The sequence below is a fragment of the Lepisosteus oculatus genome, chromosome 10, assembly GCF_040954835.1.
Source record: "Lepisosteus oculatus isolate fLepOcu1 chromosome 10, fLepOcu1.hap2, whole genome shotgun sequence".
NCBI lineage: Eukaryota > Metazoa > Chordata > Actinopteri > Semionotiformes > Lepisosteidae > Lepisosteus > Lepisosteus oculatus.
Genome location: NC_090705.1, coordinates 40615412 through 40632529, shown reverse-complemented (window position 1 = coordinate 40632529; position 17118 = coordinate 40615412). Strand labels below are relative to the sequence as shown.

The 17118-nt window shown below is 39.5% G+C and overlaps 1 protein-coding gene across 4 annotated transcripts in view; it reads right to left on the bottom strand.

Annotated features, from left to right (window-relative positions):
* cmc1 (C-x(9)-C motif containing 1) overlaps nucleotides 1-16647 on the bottom strand; it is a 30185-nt gene extending 13538 nt beyond the window's left edge. Inside the window, exons 1-3 of one of the 4 annotated variants that reach the window (XM_069195218.1) lie at nucleotides 16512-16647; nucleotides 11227-11319; nucleotides 11111-11137 (exon numbers count right to left, since the gene is read on the bottom strand). In XM_069195218.1, coding sequence (XP_069051319.1) covers nucleotides 11111-11137; nucleotides 11227-11319; nucleotides 16512-16530 — 139 coding nt within the window. In that variant the 5' untranslated portion in view covers nucleotides 16531-16647. The remainder of the gene's footprint in view (nucleotides 1-11110; nucleotides 11138-11226; nucleotides 11320-16511) is intronic. The other 3 variants (XM_015356797.2, XM_069195219.1, XM_015356798.2) reach the window with 3 other exon arrangements.
* Nucleotides 16648-17118: the final 471 nt, after the last annotated feature.

Here is a 17118-nt window from a genome sequence, read left to right as displayed (position 1 = left end):
ATTTGTTTTTCTTTCTACAATGTACCAATTGACTGCATCCACACAGTTCATTTTCAACCCAAAAACAACTCTCTACAAGACATTTAAGTATTTCAAGTCATTCAAAATTCAGATCCAGTAGGTTAGGAGGATAAACAAACCACACAGTATTACAAATCAAATCAGTCCAATGACTCACAAGGCCGTATGTGTGGGGTGGAGAGGGGTAACCATCAGAACTTTGTGCGGCTTAGTCATAGAGGAAATAACTGAACTCAGCCAAGGTGCGCACTTAACTGTCCCATCCCACTCTCAGTTTCATCAAAAAGAGTTTCTCTACACCCTGCATATCCTTCAAAACATAACAGCACAATGCTCACAGTACTACTCCTGGAGGAGCAAACAACCGTTAATAACTTTGCTAACAAAGCAATGCAACTGGAGCTACAGTCTTTAGGTGGTAGCAAGACTGGATTCTTTTCTATTTCTTCCTTTTTCAATTACAATGTACGCACGGCTACTGTATATTTCCTAAGCTCGTTTTCACTCCAAACTCTGTGTCTCTACAAGAGCAAAACCCCCCTGGCTCAAGAACCATCGGGACTTCTAACTAGGAAGAAACGTCCTCGTCCTCGTCCTCGTCACTTCTTTCTCCTTTACGACAAACGATCCTGCGGTGAAAGCTAAAGACGATTCTTATCCCACTTATCCCTTGTCCCTTTACTGGCATATCTGAGCACGCACCAGCTTGGAGCTTGGAGGTTTCCAGATCGAAGAAGCGAAACAAACTTGGGCCTGGTCAGGATGTAGATGGGACATGGCCAAAGCACATTGTGTGCTGCAGGAAGAGGTGCCAGTAGCTCAGTGGGGAGCTCCCTTCTTTCTGGGCTCCCAGTCAACCAAGGCTCCAGCATGGTGTCAGGAGGCTCGGTCAGCGCAAGACAGATCCATCTGCCCTTGCAGCCAGCTCTGCTGGCTTCCTTTATTTATTCACCTTGTTGAGATGTTATGTAAATGACCAACTGCCACAGATCTAAGACACATGCTAATCCTTCAAGAGGTTAAGGAGAATGTTAAACGTGCACGTTCTGTCTTTGCACAGTTATCATCAGGAAGCGTCGGGGCTACGCTTTCTTTCCATTACTGGTTGGGTTAAAAAAAAATATATATCCCTGGTTTGTGAAGTGTGCAGCGAGAGCGCACCAGGCAGAGATTTCACCATGTGGAAAAAAAACAGGGTCTGATTGGATCAGGGTTGAACCAGAATATAGCTGAGGAGGAAGAAAATTGGGCTTGGAGCCACATTAACTGTTAAAAAATGGACCAAAGGAATGGGGAAAAAGAAGTTTTGCTAGTTGAAAAAAATAATTAAATTTGATGCAACAAATACCAGTAACCAAACTGTGGAGGGAATCACTACTAAGCAGTAATGAAGACTCGTTTATTACCAGAAACAGCAAACATGGTACTAGTAAAGAACTATCAGCTTTCTACATGCCTGTAATTAACATGTATTAGTTGCATGGCCAAATTGTACAAGGGCTCTTACTGTATATGCACAACAAATGGAGTATTAAGACATCCTTGGAAAAAGCATTTTAATGTTTTTAAAATACAATGAAAGAGTTAGGTAGGTGAATAAATGTCAGAGAGACTATGTAGTTTCTGCTGAAATAAAACAATGTATACTACCTGCGAATAAAGGACAAAGAAGCAATTCACTCAAGAGGGTTCTGCTGGTGTAGAATCAGTATATATTCAAATACTGTTAGAATGCATCATATTTAAAACGGCTTTGTGCTATGAGAGAATATTCCATTAAAGGTAACAAATATAATGCAAATTTCTATTGAAATTCAGCTCTTTGATGAAAGAAACAAATGAGCACCATTAGGCTCAAACCTAATCATGAAATGTCTACTTAATACATAATATAACAATACATTAAGTAATCTGTAATGTCGGTTACCAGAGCCCTTTGTGCTAGAATAACACCTTCTTTTAAGACAAATCTGTTTATGTCCAATTTCTTAGACAGGAAACTCAAGACAAGCACAGAAAACAACCCGCAATGCATCAGTTCCTTGCCTGAGGAGTGACAGAAATCAGAGTTTCTTCAGTTTACTGAATGTGTTACAATGCATTCTTTGAGGTGTTACAAAGTTAGTACACTTAACATCCCTGCATTTACCAGTGTAACAACCTTCCCTTTTACTGCAAAAAGCCTTTACACTGCCATCCGACAAAATGTTCACAAAATTGACAATATCTACTTACAGATTTTAAAAATAAAAAATAAATTCATTAAAAACCTACAGCAGGAAAATTCTGTCTCGGAAGAGCCATCTAGAAAGGCAGACGAACAATGGCCTTCCCAAACTCGTTTTTCGAAAATGTTGTACTCATTTTAATGCTAAGTAGCACATTACAGCTACAGCACCACTACATCTCATTGGCCAGGACAGGGATCAGTAATACTAATAGAGAACGTACAGGATCAGTTGCCTTAATGTCAGGCTGTCAAGCTTTATATATACACACAGGCGGAGCGGTGGCTCTGTGGATAAGGATCTGCGCCTGTGGCTGGAAAGTTGCTGGTTCAAATCCCGCGGCTGGCAGAGGAATCCTACTCCGTTGGGCCCCTGACCAAGTTCCTTAACCCCAGCTGCTCCAGGGGCGCTGTACAATGGCTGACCCTGTGCTCTGACCCCAAGCTTCTCTCCCTGTCTGTGCTTCTGTGTCTCATGGAGAGCAAGCTGGGGTATGCGAAAAGACAAATTCCTAAAATTGTATATGGCCAATAAAGTGATCTTATCTTATCTTATTTCAGAAACAATTAACAGTTAGAAAAATCCAGACAAAGTCCTGAGTTGAAACCAATAGAAAGGATATGGCAATACATGAAGATTGCAGTCCATCAAAATTCCCCAAAGAATTTGGCAGAACTGTCGCAATTTTACCAGGAAGAATAGGCAAGATTATGGAGAGCAAGTTGGGGTCTGCGTAAAGACGAATTCCTAATGCAAGAAATTGTATAGGGATAATAAAGTGATCTTATATTATGTATAAAACAGGTAATGTCGGCAATGAGTACCACAAACCCTGCCTAAACATACTCTGACAGCTTTAAAGAACTGAAAACCCCAAAAACATATATTAAGACTGAGCTCATTTCACCTGGACGGCTTCTGGCAACCAAATGTTTTACTTTTTGCGAGGCAGAAAATTTCAAGCTCAATTACAAGGACGTACAAAACCACAAAGCCAAAAGTAGTGCCACATCCCAAGGCACAGAGAAACAGTCATGTCAAACTTCGCTCCTGCCAGGTGACGATGACATGCGCTGTAAGCCAATGTCATTTTCACCATCATGCAAAATCCTCAATAAGGTGACAGATACTGCGGAACAAACATACCTGTTGCCCCGCTTGGGTGCACTGACTAGGCAGGGCTGCTACTTCATATCCTGTTTGAAAATGCTGAGCAAGTCCTTTGCTTTTACCATCTTTCCACAGTTGCTGCTGAGGAGGATAAGGCGTTTCTGCACTTGAGCCAAATCAAATGACAGCCAACTAATTAGTGGTAAATATTCGGATAAACAAACAAGGCAGGTGATGTATTTCTACACTTGAGCGGCTGGGGAAAAGTGAAGAACGGAAAACACTGCAGACATCATGATATCACTGCCATTCATAGAAACACGCACTCTGAAAATGCTCTACCCTTCATAATAAAAGCCTGACATTTTTTTTTCCCAGTTTGGACCAGTCAAAAACAGACATTGTGTCACCAAAGTGGGGGGGGGAGGGCTGACACTTGCACTATGCCACTTTCACAGACCCCATCTACTGAGGTACAATTAAAAGCCGCTGCAAAATCCTTGGTTACAACTTTGCTCAGTGAAGTGAACGGGAAGCAAAACATACCCGAAGTTAAGATCCGATGAGAGGCACCGCGTGCTCCTGAATACAACCTCAAACGGATTACTGCGACCTATGTAACATACGTGCTGAAGGGAAACCCTGGCAGCTGATACCAGCTTTAAACTGCGAGAGTCGCATGGCTTATCATGAGGAAAGCAAAGACAGAGATAGAGAGAGGGATATGTTATTGCTCTCTCAGGTGGGCTAATTCCGCAGGTTAGCAGGTTTATACAGGTTAGCTGTATAAACCCCATAGAAAAAAAACTGTGAAGTTCTAAAGAAAGCTTTCTATCTTTAGGTGCCCTATCATGCATTAAAAATGGGCCCTTTCCAAAGGGTTAGGTGGCTTAATTTAACTAACTGATCTTTGATCTCAGATGCCCAGAGTTCACGTCTGGCTCCGGTCACAAGTGAAAGCTTGGTGGCTTTTAGTTACCAACAATCATCTGCAGTACAAGTGAGGAGAAAAAAAAACCCTTTCCACAAAACGTGGTTCAGACATAATCTTTCTAAAGCGCCACTGCAGCCATACATAAAAAACACAAAGGCTAAGAAAAGAGCACGAAAAAAGACAGAAACATAGTTTTTGCTCACATGGAATGCCCTTGCTTTAAAACGGAGTTTAAGGCAGGTAGTTCAAGTATTAACAGAAACAAACGTGTCTCTTCAGACAAGAAGAACAGTTTCAGTGGAAGTGGGCAGCTACAGTAGGTGTGATGTCCGGGGGTTTCCAGGGTAATGTGATTTCAAGTCGTACTTCACTAGTGTGTGGCGGGTGGGCGGTGAGGGCAGGACTGGAGAAGGTGGGTGTTCGGCTTCGAATTGCAAAGCTTCAGGAGGTCTTTGCGGAAAGTTTTTTTTTTCCTCTTCTACAAATCGCAAACCGAACGTAAACCACCACTGTAAAACTGGATGGGGCATTTCAAAGGAGAAAATAAGAAAACAAAAAGGTAAAAAACACCCCCTGAGGACCTTAAAGCGAAACATACAAGAAGTGTAAGGGAAAATTATTTGTAAATTACAGCGTCAAGAATGGTGCTCCAAAATATGAAGGAAAAAAAACGTTTGCAGAATGATCAAACTCTTTTATGAAAGAATATATCTTCATGACAGTAACTGCAGGTCTGCTGACCTTCTGACAAGCCTGTGAAAGTAATTTCCCATTTTACAGGCATAATACTAAATAATTTCATTACCTCTTGTGTCCTCCAGCAAGAAGCAACCTACAGCTGAAGGCATTTATAAATGTAAGAAATCAGTTGAAATTATTTCATTTCAGTTTATTTGTCATTTGCATAAGTGCTATGAAATGTTATAATGTGCTTATATATTTGAAAATAAGGCACCAAAAGAGGTTATTTAAAATGCAAAGCTTTCATTCTTATATTGCAAATAAAAGAAAAGTGAAACAGAAAAATTACAATATATGTAAAAGGTATTCATTTAAGCAAAAATTATATTTTCAATGTACTTGAGGCGGCACAATCTGGGAAATGCCAACAAAAAGCAAGATATAGCTATATTGTACTTTGAACATGGGACAAAAGTCATTCAAAAACACCAGTTAACATAGAAAGGATGTCAACATACAAAATGCATATCAAAATGATCCTAACAAATCTGATATTTCTCTAAACTTACAACACGATTGGACTGTACAAGAAGTGAGGATACCTTTGTCCAGTGGGCTCTCTATATTTCTCTGAACCTGAAATAAATAAATTCAGAAGTTCACCTTTTTGCTCCTTGGTGTAGTGCAATAATTAAAATTAGCTCCCAAGTTTACTGCGAGAAATATTTTGTATTCGGTAAGCTGTGTGTGTATTCTAAGCCAAGTACAACAATATAAGCCGCAGAAAGGTTATAATTTATGGTTAAGCATGTCCAACATCAAGGACTTCAAGAAACACTGGTGACCACTTCATGATGTCTGTATTGTACAGCACTTATACTGTATTTTAATATAATACTTCTTTTATCTTTTGCTTTCTGACTGACAAAGAGTGTGCGTACACTCAGAACTGTACAAAAAGCATAGTTAATGATTTAAGAAATAAAATGTATGGTTTAACTACTACTTTTAAGCTATAATAATTTTCATTGCTTTCAAAGTGTTACATAGGTTGGTGTTTTTTTTTCTTTTTCTCTGCCTTATGACCACAAACACAAAAGAAAGGGGAAGTTGTAGAAAATACGGAAGTAGAAGCACTAGGGCTTTCACATTCAGCTCAAGAACACTTTTCTGAGAAGCAGGAAATCTTAATGCACAAAGGGACTTTTTCCCCATCAAAAATTGCAGGAGGAAAAATTAATCAAGAATGCTTTTACTGGCCTTTGTTTAACTTTCTGTCCAGGTTCCATTCAGTATCACAAGCACATTTGTATTTAGAGTAGGGAGCTGCATCAGCATGCATAGGCTGCAAAGGAACAGGTAAACACTCATTCAGTGGCGAAAGGAAGAGAGACAATATTCCAGCTGTGGAGCCTTTTCAGGTGTTAGTTATTCAGTTCTTTATTTTTGCTTCATCGCGAAATTGAAAAACAGCAAACCCTTGAGTGCTTCACCCTTCACGCAATGTATCACATAAACATCAATAAAATGTGGTACACCACTACCTGGTCAAAGAAAGATTTAAAAACTGAAGGCAGGTTTACAGGGTTACCGTGTTGATTTGAGAGGTTTAAGTTTGGGGTGAAATACTGCTAAATAATGTACATAATATTGTTACCAGTTTGCAACCAAAGCTGAAGTCTTTACAAACCACAGTCATATCAAGTTTGTCAAGTTCATAAACCTGCAATGCGTAGCCCCATGAAAGTCTGTTTCTAGTGCACCTCTGAAGCATCTGCACCGATTTCACCCGCCTTTGGAGACCTGTTCAGCAAGTCACTGACATCAGCCTCAGCCAGAACTCCAGTTGAAAAATAAAAGCTAATTATAAAACAGAAAGGACAATTCCTGCAAATATGGAAAAGAGATCCTATTGTGGGCTATTTGGTGCATCTTGAATAGAGAGCATTTGGCCTCCTTGGTCTTTCTGTGGAGACCCAGCTGGCACCGACTGGAGATTGAAAACCTATTCTGACTAAACGGGCACCCCTATTACCCCTGTACACCCATAGCTGTGAGCACCAAGTGTCCAAGGACAAAAGAAGCTAATTAATGCTAACAAATTAGATCAACTGTAGAGATCCAAGGTTCTGTATGTACGGTTAAATGCTCGTGTAAAAAGAGAGCACGTCACTTAATTATTTGTGCTGCTGGCTATAGAGAGATCCTTTCGCCGAATGAAAGCAATTTAATTGCTGTGGTAAAAGCTGTTCGTTATCTAAAAGAACAATGCAATACAAGGTTTCGCGCATGGCTGTATTATTCTGTGTGTGTTAAGGCAGACCAAACTCAAATCTATACTTTGAATTGTCAGGAGCAGTCCCGTGCCTCTGTTATTAATTATCCAGATTGCAAATCCTGGCTAGCTACACGCTTATTTTTATGAGATGTGGTAATTTCTTTAAATAACCTATAAAACATGTAAGATTATAAAGCATGGAAGGCTTATCTCCTTACTGCTGGTATACTAAGCAAGTCATAATGAGACATTTCCTGAAAAAATTATGTGCACAAATACAATACAAATACAATTTCTACAAACCAAACTTAAAACATCGTTCAATTTTAGTGTACAATTAGAATTCAACTCAAACTTTTCACTGCCAGAGAAAATTCAAGTTCAATTTAAGATTTATTAACCTTGAAAGGTTGGCGTGTAAAATAAAGTTTGATGTCTCTTAGATTCCACCTCAGGCCAAATAGTTGGTGCATATTTTTTCCCCACAGAAGACTGTAATATTTTTAGACTTACAACTTATTTCATAATCTTCTGCAGTAGATCTAGTTTGTTAGCATTAGCTTCTTTCGTCCTTCTTTTCGTCACAGTTATGGGTGTACTCAATAAATATTAAGATTAATGTTTTAAACCATGACAGCACGTGAAAAGTTTTTTAAAAGGAAGCAGTCCATGCGTGTACCACTTTAGACAGTACCTGCCAGATAGGTTCATTCAGAGGAATGCTATCTAGTACATGGAACTCTTATCATCTATTTCTGCTAACTTCTGCAAACACTGATGCAGAGTTGTCCAGTAAAGGCCTTTAACACACAGGACTCAGGGTGGATATCACAAGTTTCAAAGCGTCTGCAGGAGTTGCCAAATCAATGTGTGAAAACTGTGGTAAAACTCTATTTCTCAATACCAAAAATAAAGAACGCAAAAAATATCACATTCATCCTCTCCAACTGAATGCAAAGGACAAATTCAATATTTTAGCAAATCATCCGCATGTATCTATACAGCAAGAATACATAAAACAAAATGTCAATATTCAAAGCACCAAACCCTATGTACATTGCCTATATAAATTTATATTTAACAAGTAAAAATGTTTAAATAGACTGTTTTTCCTAAAATATCTTATTTATAATACAAAAAGTATGCATATTAAGTATGCTTCCTGTGTTGTACTACTCTCACAAAAAATGCCAGTAGTACTGTTCACACATGAAGGTGTTAATGACACGTATTGATCTGTTAAAAGTAACTATGCATACTGTAATTGGCATTTCACCAATATTTTTAAGAATATTAAACATCTATACTTTTTTCTAGCTAAGACTTTTAGAGATACTTTTTTTCTAGAATTGTTCTTTCAGAAAAAAAGGGTATGCCTAAGAATTTCTTAATCAAACAAACACACTTCCAAACTTATTGTGTCTGGGGTTAAACATCTTCCCTTACTTGATATGAAAAATGATGTATGGTTTATGATATGTTCATGTTAGAACTAAGTAAGTTCTAAGTATTTAAACTAGTAAGTTTAAAATATTAGTCTTCAATGGGAATCACAATGCATCTAACTATTCAGTCTAAAGTGAAATCAAAGAGACATCAAGCTTTATTTAACACAGCAACTCTTCCCGATTAACAGAAAATCTTAAAACACTGCAAAGTCAAAGATTTAAGGCTAATCATCAAGGTCAGTATTGGTCCTTCCCATTACAGTACACGAAGTAATTAATATTTTCATTTGTTTGTTGTATGGAAGACATACTTTTAATAAGAAGAAACTTACATTTTTCTTCTTTTAGTATTATTTTATATAGTACTTTTCGTTAAATGTATATCAAAGTGGTTTATAGCAGAATAATAAAGACGCATATGTACAAAATATAAATGATGAATTAAACTGAATCAACAGCTAGACTACACAGCGCTTTTTGTTACTCTTGGTTAATGCTGAAAGTGCTAATTGACACGCACAATCTAACATAGGCTGAAGATCACTCTACAGCCCAGGAGCAACAGAGCCAGGGTTCAGAGCCATGTTTCAGTTCTTTGGAAACCGGGGAAAAAAGACCAAAGTCCAAAGAGTATAAATGGCGTGTTAGTAAACAGGCAGTTAACAGCTTGCAAGATGTCAGAAGGAGTTCAACGATTCATGCCCACAAGGCTATGCAAGAATTTTTGAATTGCATTGCAAAATCCACAAGGGCCCAGTATAAAGACATCAGATGCTCATGCATTTTAGTTTTAGTGATGTTATGAGCAGCTGAGTTTTGAACATCCTGGAACTTAAGAACACATGTGGATACATCTTCAAGCACGGTTTGGCAATAATAAAGCCTGGTAAAGCCAAAAGCATGCAATAGGGTAGCTTTTGTGCACCAGGCTGGCAGATATGAATGGACATAAACACTGGTACGAATTTAAAAACCATATCTTCACAAATTTTGTGCACATGAACTTTAAATGTAAGGCTCAGATCAAAGATGACAACACGACTCCTGTCCATTGTGGACTGATTCTAACATCACCAATAACTAAAGTTAACAGAGGTGTGGAGTTGAGGATGAGAGCCTATTAGCATAACTCTGGTCTTGTCAGAGTCAAAAGCATCCCCTTTCTATATGAATAAAGATTTTTGGACACACCCGTTTGACAATGAAGGCTGTAATCTGCAAAGAATCTGACCCAACAGTAATACAGAGATATTAAAAAGAAATGGACCAAGAATATAGCCCTGTGGGACACCAGATGTGACCAATAACGAACAACCCCTGGCTTCAACTAATTATTTCCCGTGTGTAAGATAAGATATAAACCACCCGCAACAGAGTACCAGTTATACCAACAACCCTCTTGGGCGAGATGGAACGATATCTAAGTTTCAGAAGGTTGGGAAGAACAAGAATAGATAAAAGCAGCCAGCAGGAAATCATCAGAAACACTAACAAGAGCTGTTTCAGTACTACCCGTCAAACTGAGCTCATCAATAGCCAGTGATACAGTTTAAGATACTGAACAGCATGCTGTCTTTACAGGAGACCAGTATGTCACGAAATCAGATTTTCTCTGGCAATCGAGAAACTCAAGTACGTTACTGTACAGAGCCACACTTCCCCCATAAGAAAATAGTTTCTGCTTCCAGTTTATTTGATGCAAAGGGGCTTTATGATCAGATTTTAGACATCTTAAGTTAAATCCAACACAGGACGCAAGTGTTAGGTCAGACAGATTACACTTATTATGCTGTAATAACAGCAGGATTCTGACAGTGGACACTGAGAAAAATTAAATATAAAATATTGCGATCCTATGCTCACGTAGACCCACTGTCCTAAGGGAAATCATTTACATCATCATAAAATATCAAGAAAATTTCCATTACATCTATTAGGCTTCTTACTGTTATAAGAAGCACAGTCTGTAATGTTCTTGTGTTCATCATGATTCTCTTCCTAAACACCTATAGCATGTAAAACATAAAAATCTGAAAATCCAACAGGAAAGAAAATTACTGTCCTCTGTATTCTGAATGAGGTTACTTTTAAAATATTTAAGCACTTCTTTCAATACCATTGATTACTTACAGTACTTACCAAAAACATATAATATACCACACAGAACGTAACGAAAGAGAAACTTATTCTTTCCTGTTTGCTGGTATTTCTCCTTGTCAGGTTGACAAATTTAGAAAGATTAAGAGATTAAATCTTTACTACAAATAGAAAATGTTTATTGAGCAATCACTCCTGCCTAATTATTGTGTCTGTCTGTGTCCTAAGAGGTCTGGTATCCTCTTTAGGATGTAATCGCACGATATTCCCTATGATTTAGTGCTGGGTTCACTTCACAGGTGTGCTGTGTTACCTTGTTTTAAATTCATCTTCTGTATGGCTGAAAAGGAAAATGGAATATTAACATTTAAAATCAGTGCTCACCAGAAGAAAAAAAATTCTACACTTACGGCATTTACAGAAACTTACCGTCGACTTTTTCTGAACAGTACTCCTTCGCCTTCTCCCTCATCATCTTGGGAATCAGAACATCTTTCTCCACGTGGCGCAGGGAAGGTTCCCCTGAAGAGCACAATTTCACAACCTCAGTGAGAGCAGACAACAGACACCACGGCACGGGCAAAGTTTCTTACCCGCCAGGATAGTGAGGCAGAAGTGCGGAGATTCCAGATTATTCAAACTGAAATTATTACTTTTAAATGTAAATGCCAAGACTGAATAAGGTGTTCTTTTGGGAGACACCGGGCAATTATAAATATTGATCCAGCAGAAAGACCAGTCTTCGCAACCCTGCCAAAGATGGTGTCTTTCACTGTGGTGTACATCAGGGTTCCCAGTGCTGGTCCCAGGGAACCACACGCCTGCTGTTTCTCACTGCAGCTGAGCTCTTTACCTAAATAAATCCTTAACTCAACCAACAGGCTGCTGGGTTAGAACCTTTTCAAGCTTTTTCCTTCTTTCAACTCAAAGACAGGAAAATTTAAATTACTTAAGAAATGCCAGTAGTTCAATGCCAACCCTCCTACCTGTTTAAAAACTTAAAACAATTGAAGACTGTGCGTTACAGCTATTATTGGATCTGTAAAGATTTCAATTCATTGAGGGCTCAGGTGGAAAAAAAGTGTGTATTTCTCCAGAACCAGGACTGGAAACCACTTGAATTTTATGTTCATTTTGTTTTATATTTTGTGTGTAAAATCAATACACAGCTTCCTACAAAAAAGGCCTTCATGCCTTGTGTACCAGAAAAAATAAATTGCACAATGGCTGGGTTTTGCAGTTTTATTCCTATTGTTTTTTATCTGGAATTGATAGAAATAATTATTGCATTTTAAATACACAGCACTATTTACAATGGACTTGTAAATAGTGTTGTGTATTTAAAAAGGGGTAAAAACTTAATCAGAGAAAGACCTTAAATGAAACACAAGGCCATGCACTGTGTAAACAGATTTTTAAAAAGAATTTGGGTGGCTTATCGATGACACCATGTTCTTGTCTGTTCTGTCTTAAATATTTTAAATGATGTTTGCAAACAAAACAACTGAACTCCACCTTTTGAAAGCTTGCAGGCCAAACTACGAGGGATTTACATGCAGAATAAAAATTTCCGCCATGCAGTACAGTGCAAGACAAAGATATCAGAAAAACGCCACAAAAAATCCTGTGCAACCACAAAACATAAGAGACTGACATCATTCCAACAGCTGCTATCTTGTTACGAAAAATGACATCATCTTTTAAAGTAGATTTATTTATTTTCACTTTTTTTGATTACAACTTGACCGGGTCTTTTTTTTCTCCTTTTTACAGTGGCCCGATCGCAAAACCACAATGGAATGTGTTGATGCCTTCATTTCCAGCCACTGTAGATATAGTTCATTTTGAAATGTAGGGCTTGATTTTTTTTCCCCAGAAATACAAGCTTGTAACAGTCCTGTGACGTCCTGCCATTTGCAGAGAGAAAATCAGAGTGAGGGTGTCAAGAGAATGCTTCAGTTCAAGCTTTCTAATTCTGCTCAGACCTGCAGGACAAAGCCACCTCCCATAGTCCCCATGGTGATACTTCAACCACCCATGAATAATCCACCTAAAATAGTGTCAGGCTGGCAGTGGACCCCAGAGCACTCCTTTTTACATTAGCAGCTAAGCTAAGTCATCCTTGGTCACAACAGAAAACCCAGTGGCCCTTAGAACAAATATGTAACTTCTGTCTAGGCCATTACTGGGCATTTGAAGTAAAAGACTGGCAGCCTGAAACAGATTTCCAGGTTGTTGCAGATTCCAGACTGGGTAATTTTATGCTTACCGTTGCAATACAATTTAAAGAAAATTCGAAATCATGGAAGGGGAGCCAATGAAAATAATAATTGGACCATATACCACTTAGCAACATATATTTAAAAAAAAAAAACATTACAACAAATTTTACTTTTAAATTTTACTTATGGGAATGAGTCACAAATTCTGCATCCAACGTTCAGAAGTAAAAGCAAAAGTGAAAACATTTTAGCCATAGCTAAAAGCATTTCCACAATATGTTGCTCTTTTTCACACATTCAAATAATAAGTAGTTCAAGTAGGGAGCTGCGTCAGAATGCGTAGGCTGCAGAGGAACAAGCAAAGGTTTATTCCATGCTGAAAAGAGAAGAAAGGAAACACGACGTTTCGGCCGTGGAGCCTTCTTCAGGTGTGAGACAGGTGTGCGGTGAAGACCTTACACCTGAGGAAGGCTCCACAGCCTGACGTTGTTTCTTTTCTTCTCTTTACAGCATGGAATAAGCCTTCACCTGGTCCTTCAAATAATTATTATCCACAACACAGCTTTATAAGGTTTGTACAAATATAATCTGAGAACAGGAGAGTAAAGGGAGCTTGAAACAAGCTAATCAGCTATTTTATTGGAGACAGAACCCTGGCTTCTTTGAAGAAAGGTCTGGAAGAGATAATCAGACCAATTAGCTACCAACTACCAAAGAGGCTAGATTCGTTTAACGGCCTCCTGTCATCTGGAACCTTTAATATACTGTTTTCTGACCTTGCCCAGAAGGGACAAGCCATAACAGCATGTTTGATCTTAAGACTACAAACTCAGCCATCCTCTACCACACAAAACTACAAAACAGAGTAAGATTTAATGATTAAGGGTTGTCTTACCAGTAGTTTACAACTTTATATGACCACGCATGCTATATAGCATGTCACCGAACCGCTATATTTCATATTTATATTATGTGTATTTTTTCACTAGCCACTAGAGACTGAAGACAATACAGTTAAGACAGCACTGGAAAACAGTAATTCCAGAACGTTCTTCCTGAAGGGGCTTGGAATGCTTTACGTATAGGAGGGTACAACCCTCATCCTTCCCTGAAGCACAGGACCCCTGTGGGAGACATGGGGCGCTCGTGTTGAGCCAGCAGCTCCTCTGCACAGCAGGTCAGGTGAGGCGCTGAGAGATGACTTCCTGCCCCGTTGACATGAACAGGTAAGTGTCAGTAGGCCAAACTGGGGAATTGAGTCAGGACACCAGGGTTAACGCCTCTGCTCTTAGGAACAGCGTCATTAAGATCTAGTTCGTGGCTAGTTTTCATTCCCTCCCGCCTACATTAGATCACTGAAGCCTTACTTGATCTAAGCAGTTGCTTCAATTGATTCAAAAACAGCATTTTGTTTCCAGTCACAAACCAGGGATTTTATTTCACTTACAAAACAACAATGGTTAAAGCTCCCAGCACGTTTAAGAGCTGGGCACAAACAGCTCAAATTAATCACATTATGAAGGCAGTAATATTTAAGTCAAGGAAGGGCCGGATTGTGTCATGGCTGGAGCAGAAACCAGCACTGGGAACCTCTGCTCCAGACCCAGCAGTTATGATCTCAGTTTAACACCTGATCTGAGGGATGGCTAATAGTGACTGCACACAAGTACCGTGAACCATTGTGTGCAACTACAAACACAAAAGATAAGGCACTTGCGGCCAAGATCAGTGATGCGCAATGCCAGATAAGCACATTTGTTTTCAGATTTATTGTATTGTGCCTTGTGATTGCTCATTTTAGAGCAGTTTTGCATGACAACTCACACACCACGCATTTACGCATTTTAACATAACTTCTATTACTTTTGCAATACGATATTCAGAAAATATCTGCATTGTCTGGGACAGTCTTGACTATGTCGCGAAATGCTTATTTACTACATAATGTAATGCTTTTGACGTTGTATGCTGCTAATTAATATTGACTGATCTCCCTTGTTCATGCAGCATTCTTCATGACTTTCATTGCAGACTGCAGGAAATATGGTTTAAAAAAAGTTAACAGTTTGCCCCCATCCAGTCATCGATATCCCTGATTGACCCTGTAATTAGATCAAGTCCTGCTATAGGCTCCCCAGCTTAAAAAAGGTTCCCATTTCTAGCCTATGGAGAGTGTTATTCTGGCTCAGGTTTAGAAATCTGCAATACCTTGCTGGGAACAACTCAAGTGTTGACAACTGCCTTATAGACGAGTACTGGATTGAACTGAATGAGCCCGAGTGCAGCCGGGTTAAAATGCTATACCATCAGCCCCTTGCAATTATTACTAGCATGTGCTTAACAGATGCCCTTAACTGGAATGAATGACAGCACACACCAACGCTCAGGTGACATGGAAGTACAAACAACACAGACAGATTAGACAACACAGAAACCATTCTGAAATTACGTTTCATTCTTGCTTTTGCACATATCTTTCTGGTCGATGGAAAGAGCTCTGGTCAGGCTAGTAGGTCAAGCAGCTCCTTGAGGTTGACCTACAGTTCTTAGTGGCTGCAGTGCTTCTGTGTTTATGCTTCTTGATGTCACAGGAAACTATATTATTTAGCGAGACCATCAGAAAAAGCTCTGGGGAGTTTTTGTTTTTACTTGCAGAAGCTGTGCACATACTATATGAGGTAATAAGACACACACATTCAGATATTCTTCCTTGAAGGGTTTTAGGTCAAATATCAGAATCAGGCCTGGAGAATCACATTTCTTACTTTATTGTTGGTACTGAAGCAAGCAATGCATATTCCCAAGATAATTTATTAATGATTACAACACGTTTAATCACCTGATAATGTAATCGGGCCTTTCAAAAGCGCTGGGGACAATGTTTCTATGAACTTTGTCTATTCCTTTTATTACAGTGTTTGTATAGGTGACTTTAAACAGCAAAAGGGTGTCTGCCCTGTTCTGTGTTAACTTCATGAAACCCCGAAACATTTTTTTAAAAACCCCAATGTTTCCATCTGAACAGCAAAACTGATATCTGCAGGTAAGACACCCCAATTGTAAAACCACCCGCACAAAAAGATCGTGTGTCGCGCAAACTGCTCGTTGTTTTTTTAAAGTATCCAAAACACGTCATAAGGACGCAGTAAAGAAGTTCACATAGTAAACAACCGCAGTTTAGAAACACGATAAGCGCCATACCATCTGACACCGGAGGGTCTACTCCACTGTGCCTTTTTCGCAATCCTAAAAGACGAATAAGGCTTTGCGTTACCATCACCAAGAACTGATCATAAGGGCCGAATGACATGCCAGTAATATTCATTTGAACGGGCTCTATGAACTGTCTTGAACACCCTGATGCTGTTACAAATGTTTGCTATATGAAATGTTTCAAACAGCACGGGGGGTGAGGGGGGGAGGGGACTCCGGCGATAACTCCAGCATTTTTTCTCCAGCCCTTTATGAGACGTCGCGCAATGTTTACGGTACCTGTTTTGGCTGACTCCATGGGTAAAGGAATTTGAATCTCGGGTTGCTAACGAGAAGCCAGTCCCCCGTCCGCACCGACCATGCTGGTTTCAAAGTGACCTTTCACATCCGCACCAGAAGTCCCGCCTTCCCCGGGCGCCGCTCGGCCAATCCGGGGCTCCGGTGCCGACGGGAGCTGCGCCGGTGGGGATGCGCAGCACAAGCCCTGCTGGCAGGTACTCCGGGTTGTGCAAGAGCGGGTGTCCCGATACAGGTTAATAGCATCCTTAAAAAACGCCTTAAGAAAGTAAGCGGAGTGGTGCACAACAGCTGCCTCTGCCGCCTAAGAGCCGAGACTTGACCCAGAGTTTAAAACGTTTTACCTCGCCAGTATACCCTTACATTAATGTTACACGGATCAAGTTCTATGCTGACGTTTAATGCGGTCAGGGAGCACCCCTTTTTTAGGTGCGTTACTTTTCTTCCCTCCTGGTCATTTCAGAAAACGAAACTCCGACTGGATCTTTCACCGGTTAAAAAAAAAAGTCGATGAGTAATTGCGTAACGCAGGCTGATGTTGGCTTCATTCAGAACGTTTCTGCCCTTTAGAAAGACGCCGACGTTAAAT